This window comes from Suricata suricatta, chromosome 3 (genome assembly GCF_006229205.1).
Source record: "Suricata suricatta isolate VVHF042 chromosome 3, meerkat_22Aug2017_6uvM2_HiC, whole genome shotgun sequence".
Taxonomy (NCBI): Eukaryota; Metazoa; Chordata; class Mammalia; order Carnivora; family Herpestidae; genus Suricata; species Suricata suricatta.
This window is the reverse complement of record NC_043702.1, coordinates 108,693,486-108,700,188: the sequence shown is the minus strand read 5'-3', so window position 1 is coordinate 108,700,188 and position 6,703 is coordinate 108,693,486. Positions and strand designations below refer to the sequence as shown.

The window sequence follows — 6,703 nt, the reverse complement described above, 5'->3', positions numbered from 1 at the left end:
GCACAGAGAAAAGGCTCACTCTGTTATTTTGAAGTATTGATACATCTTCAGAAAATAGGTGTTGAGATATCTCTCTTTATATTCATGCTCCCCAGTCAAGACTTTTGGGACCCATACCTGCTGGTTATATCCCGCACAATGGCTCCCTTCTTTAATTGGGCCCTCACCATCAGTACAAGAGTATGTAATATAATCTTTTCATTTTCCTGTGAAATATTTTTGTTCATGTTGGGATTTTAATGTTTTTGTTTGTTGTTTGTTGTTGTTGTTGTTGTTGTTTTGGTGAGGGAAAGTTTTGTTACCTTAGCCACAAATGTTTAGTGTGGACCATTCCTGCTGCTGTCAACACTGTTAACACTACTGAGGAGAGAATCAGCCCAAGTGTCTGGCCCCCACCCCCACCCCACCAGATCTCATTTAGGGGACAGTCCTGGAGGCTCAGCATGGGCCCTGCCTGTCACAGCAGGTCATTGCTTAATGGGCCTCCACAGCAGAACCCAGAGATCTCACTGTTGTTTCTCATGGCCTAGGCAGAGGGTAGGAAATACCTGTATCTTCTTTACTTATCCATCTTATGCCCTAAGTTGTTATAAGAGCTGGAGTAAAGATACCTTCAAATACAAAACCCAGTCATATTTGAGCTCTTTGGAAATTGGTCTTCAGTGTATTGATGAGAGGACACTCTCACACCAGACGTGTCAGTGGGAAAATGGTCCGGAGCCACCCTGTTAGGTAAGGACACAGATCATCCTCATCTGAGAGCCAAGAGGGGCATTTGAAAGGCTCCAGAATGAACTGCAATGCATGCACATTTGTTCCTTCTCATTAAGGGACATGTACACTTCTTTGGTCTCTACATCTTTCTAAGTCATGACAACATTAATTAAAATCTATAAGTTTTAAAATGATGGTACAATATTTATTACACATCAAATATTGTATAGATTTGTTTATATATGATTGTATTAAATTTTGAACATATGTAAATTTCTACTTTTAATATTTTAAACTTCAGTAATTTTCTTTAAATATTCTAGGCTTCTGTTTTTTACCAGTTTGGCATTACAGATCATCCACTTGGGAAACAACAGTAAGAAGCATTTTATTTATAGTCTCTTACTTTTTATTTTAGATTTGCTTCATAATCATTATCAGTCTCATATTTTCAGTGTTTTTAAAAGGTTATCACAGAGAGAAACATAAAGGTAACAGAGAAGAAATCAACAATTCTACAGCTCAAAAGCTCCAGCAGAAAACACTCAACTGGACCCTGAATAATTTTGGGGAGGTGAATGCAAGCGCCAAAGGTTGGAGACCCCAGGATTCACCTCCCTACCTCCCGGCTCTCCAAGAGCGTAAGTAGCAAAGCTGCCCACATTACCTTTGTGATCATCTCAGTCTGTGATCTCCCGATTTAGGATCTGAGAAAAACCTGGAATAGATTAATTATAAAATGAAAAATCCAACAAAGCACATTTTATCATCTTCAAATGATGATACACTATAAAGTGAAAAATATTTCCTAGGGAGGTGTTCTTTTGCACTGAAAAAAAGTTTTACTAGTTCATTGGTAAAACATTCCATCTGCTCAGGTCCAGAGAACCGTGGTGATTTAAATATATTCAAAACTATCCCAACCCAAGATAATAGGACTCTTGCTTGGCTTATTGCAGACTCTCAGGCTCCAGACCCCAAGTCATGGGGTCATGGGGTGGAGGTGGGGGTGGGGGTGGGGGTGGGGGTAGGGGTGGGCAGTCCCTCTGGCGGAGCTCGAGAGGTGAGAGAGTTTTCTGCAGCACCATGGGTGGTCCCCGTCCTGGAGGCCGGTCTTTTATCACTGTCCAGGGATGTCACAGCCTGACTTTAACAAGTGAAAGGAATGAAGAGAGAAAATCCTACTTGCAGGGGGCAGGGATTCTCGTCGGGTCCTCGGACTGCTTCCTGACCTTCCGGTACCCCTGGCAGTTTGCTTTTAATCCTTAAATTAACAAGTAGGATTTACCTGAGCAAACACACTTAGCAGGGAGTTAAATTTTATTGCCTCTCAGGGGCGATCTCGTGAAGCCCTCTTCGGGTTTGTCTAACTCAAAACGCCAAGAGGCAGGAGGGGGTTGACACCCGGGCGACTCTTCCACAGGTGAGCCGTTGCAACTGCTGCGCTGCTGCAGGAACGGCGGCACCTGCGTGCTGGGCAGCTTCTGCGTGTGCCCCGCCCACTTTACCGGCCGTTACTGCGAGCACGACCAGAGGCACCGGTGAGCGCGTCACCGAGCAGGCTGCCAGGTGGCTGGGGCGGGGCCATTGCGGCCGGGGCACTGGGGCGGACGCTGAGGGCCCGAGTGGCGGCCTGTGGCAGAGAGGAGCGGGGAGTGGATGGGAGTGGGCGCGGGGCCTGTGCGGGGTGGGGCATGGATGGTTACGGGAGAAGGGAGCGCAAGTGCTTTGGCAACGCTAACTCCGCCTTGCCGCCTCCCCAGCGAGTGCGGCGCGGTGAAGCACGGAGCCTGGACCTTCCTTGGCTGCCGCCTTTGCAGGTGTGTCTTCGCAGCCCTGCACTGCCTCCCTCGCCAGACACCCGGCAGCTGCGGTAAGAGTACCCGCCTCCTATTAGTACAGTTCACACACACAGATGGTTGCTCCTTTTACCTTCCTATCTGTAGAGATCTGGCTGTGCCAGACAACGGAGAAATGAGCAAAAATTCACCATTTAGGAGAGTCACGTTCGTTGCTAATCACATTATCATTAGGTGATTATCAGCATAGTATCATTATTATTATTTAAAATTTTACTCCTAAATTTACTATGCCCCTATTGCTGGGTTTAAAAGTGATTTCCAAACAATGTTCTTCAAGTATCCTTTCAGTGAGCCAACATTGGGGAGCACACAAGCTGGTAAGACAAGACAAGCCTGGCAGACAGGTTATGCGACTAAATCAGTGATTTCCTTACACCACACCAACCCCATCTTCCAACTGTGAAATGAGGGCATTGGCAGGACAGGAACAGGCATGAATGGCTAGGCGCCACCCTTTACGGCCTACCAGGTAGTGCTCCCAGGGAAGGAAGGTGCTTTATAACGGCTCAGGCCTGCCACACATATTAAAAGCTAGCAGGATGTGGAGAACACAAGGGGTGAATGAATGCTCGTTTGTGAGGATTCTGAGTAGGGAGCAAACTCAGTGCAAATGTTTCAGTTTTATTTTATTATTTTTTAAAATATAGTTTATTGTCAAGTTGGTTTCCATATAACACCCAATGCTCATCCTAACAAGTGCTCTCCTCAATACCCATCACCCATTTCCCCCTCTCCTCCACCTCCATCAACCTTCAGTTTGTTCTCAGTATTTAAGAGTCTGTTATGGTTTGCCTCCCACCTTCTCTGTAACTATTTCCCCACCCCTCCCCCATGGTCTTCTGTTAAGTGTCTCCTGATCCATATATGAGTGAAAACTGTAGTATCTGTTCTCTGCCTGACTTATTTCGCTTAGCATAATACCCTCCAGTTCCATACACGTTGCTACAAATGGCCAGATTTCATTCTTTCTCATTGCCATGTAGTATCCCATTGTATATATAAATCACATCTTCTTGATCCATTCATCACTTGATGGACATTTAAGCTCTTTCCGTGATTTGGCTATTGTTGAAAGTGCTGCTATGAACATTGGGATACATGTGCCCCTATACATCAGCACCCCTGTCAAATATTTCACTTTTAAAACTCCATAAGAAACATGAAGTTTCCTGGGTCGGAGAACAGATTTAACATTCTGCTGTTGACCTCTAGGGGCACAGTTAAAGAAAGTACAGCATTTCAATCCCATGTCCTGTACCCTCTCCCCTCTTCAGCATGTCAGTGAGGAGCAGTTAACGAAGGCACAGCCCTAGCCCTCTTCAGTCAGTCCTGGTGGCCTTAGCTGTGAGAAGTCAAAACTCCTAAACCCCCTTTTACGTTCCTCCTTTGGCCTAATTCAGTCCTGAGCAAATCCCACAGTTTAAGGGCACACTTAATGATATAGCCCTTCAACCCCACTTCCCACCCCTTTGTGCACTGCCAGGACTGCAGTGGAAGGGCAGCACCAATGAGGGTAGGAACCCTCCAAACCAAATTCTTTCCCCTGCTTTTTTGGTGGGACCAGTAGTGGAGGAGCACACTAAATGAATGCTCAGCTTTCAACCCACATTTCTGCACCTTGCTTCCTCTTCTGCAACCTTGGGAAACATTACCTGTCAAGGATACTTAATGAAGGTACAACCCTTATTGCCCTGCCCTTCTCATCCAGCTGTGCATGGTGTGGGCAGTGCCAGTAGGGAGAGTGTTATTATAGTACAATATTGGAAAATGTATCTTTTCATCCTTCTGTTATGCCCACCACATTTACCAAAGCACCCCTTCTCCTACTGGGTTCTCAGTTTGCTGGCCCGTGATTCACTAGCTGCTCCTGGTGTGCTCCAGAGAAAGAAGGACACAAATTAGGAAACAGATGCTGATATTGCAGGTGGAACCTGTGTAGTCCTACAAGTAAAGTCATTTCCCATGTGCCTCTGGCACTCCCAGCAGTAATGTGGGGAAGAAACTGGCTGTGATCATTTCCAGTCTCTTATGCGAGGCCAGCTTGGTTTCAGAAGCAGTAGGGCAAAGACTAGGTTCCAGGCTTTCTACTATTTTTATATCTTTGGAAACATTCAAGGCTGGGAATGCTGTCTGCTAAGGACAGTGACAGTGGCTCCAAAATGTGGCTTCTGCTCATGAGAGTTGAACAAAATAGTCGTGTTTGAGAGTAAATTGTCAGGTACAGAAAGCACAGTAACACTTTTGTACTCTTTGACCCGTTGATCCTTCTTCACAGCAGATGACTGTGGTGGCTGTGCTGACAGTGGTTTTGATATGAGAGATGATGATGATGATGGCTATTTTTTGTTCGCATTCAATATATTTCAGACACTTCATACACTTTATCACATTCGATTCTCTTAAGCCCATGAAACAGGTATTATTATACTTTTTATATTTGAGAAAACTGAGGCTTAGAGGAATTAACTCCTACAGCAAATAAACAGGGTCTGATATTTTATTTCTTAAGAGATAATCATGAGAGGCTAGTTGTTAATTTAGAAACAATATATTTTATAAATATAAAATATTGTAAATAAACATCCCATAGCACATTGATATAATGATAACATTATTCTGTGAATAATAACTAATTTAATCTATGAATAAAATTGCTGCCATTTATGGAGTACATAAGGACATCCCTGAAATTTGTCATACACTTTTTTAAAATTTGAGATATAATTTGCATATAACATTGTATTAGTTTCAGATATACAACATGATTCAATATTTGTATATATTGTGAAATGATTACCACACCAAGTCTAGTTACTATCCAACACCCTCCATAGTTACAAGTTTTTTTCTTGTGACAAGAACTCTTAAGATCTACTCTTAATAACTTTCAAATATACAACGTAGTTTTATTAACTATAGTCACCATGCTGTACATTACATTACCATTAGTTATTTGTTTTACAAATGGAACTTTGTACCTTCTTACCTTTGATCTTCACCCATTTCCCCACCTACCAACCCACCTTTGGCAACCACCAAACTGTTCCTGATTCTATGAGTTCTGTTGTTGTTGATTTTTTAAGATTCTACATATAAGTGAGAGCATATGGTATTTGTCTTTCTCAGTTTGATTAATTTAACATAATGCCCTCAAGGTCTACCTATGTTGTGACAAATGGGAAGATTTCCTTCTTTTATGTGGCTGAAAAATATTTTACTGTTGTGTTTGTGTTTTATATATAAATATATGTATAATTTCTTTTATCCAGATTTATATCATATTTATATTATCTTTATACATATCTATATCATATATTTATTCATTCATCTATCAATGGATATCAACACTTAGGTTGCTTCTGTACTTCGGCTATTATAAATAATATGCAATGAATATGAAGGTGCATATATATTTTTGAGTTAGTATGTTTGTTTCCTTTGCATAAAAACCCAGAAGTGGAATTGCTGGATCATATAACATTTTTTTAATGTGGGCACACAAATTTACATTTCCACCAACAGTGTACAGGGGTTCAGGATGTGAATCCTAACTATTGTGCCATTTCTATACTCTTCCTATAAGAATAATTATCAATATAAATTAAGTAAATATTTTTGATAGTGTTATTTTGAATACTGAATATATGCCATATTCTAAAGCTAATGAAATGCCCAGAACTCGGGAGACCCCCCAAAAAATGAACCACCAGAGTCCAGAGTCAAAGCCAAACAGCAAAGATCGTTTATTTCAGGTTCGAACCCGGACCTCTGCTCACTCCCAGCTGGAATAGCGGAGAGAGAGAGAGAGCCCCGTGCTGGCGGCTCACGTCCTCTTTATACGCCGGCCCAAACAAGTCAGGGGCATTCCATGGTCACAGCACTTACATTGGCTAAGATCTAAGTCCAGACATTCTGCATTCCCCGATTGGATCCCGCCACAGTTTGAACATCCAGTACTCCCCGCCCCAATGTCGAGCCACATGGCTGACCCCACCCTACACACAGCGCCCCAAGCATATGTACAGAAGCAGAACAAGCGGAGCAGGTTAAGTTTTGGTTTGCCTAGGTCTAATTTTTAAGTTCCCCACAACTCTTAGGTTCCTCATTCCCCCCTGTCTCTTGTACCG

The 6,703-nt window shown here is 42.8% G+C and overlaps 1 protein-coding gene across 1 annotated transcript in view; it reads left to right on the top strand.

Moving 5' to 3' along the window:
• Window positions 1-709: 709 nt before the first annotated feature.
• LOC115287058 (cryptic protein-like) overlaps window positions 710-6,703 on the top strand; it is a 30,063-nt gene continuing 24,069 nt past the window's right edge. The window contains exons 1-5 of the mRNA XM_029933336.1: window positions 710-732; window positions 1,038-1,090; window positions 1,182-1,355; window positions 2,138-2,255; window positions 2,478-2,587. Of these exons, the coding sequence (XP_029789196.1) occupies window positions 710-732; window positions 1,038-1,090; window positions 1,182-1,355; window positions 2,138-2,255; window positions 2,478-2,587 (478 nt within the window). The remainder of the gene's footprint in view (window positions 733-1,037; window positions 1,091-1,181; window positions 1,356-2,137; window positions 2,256-2,477; window positions 2,588-6,703) is intronic.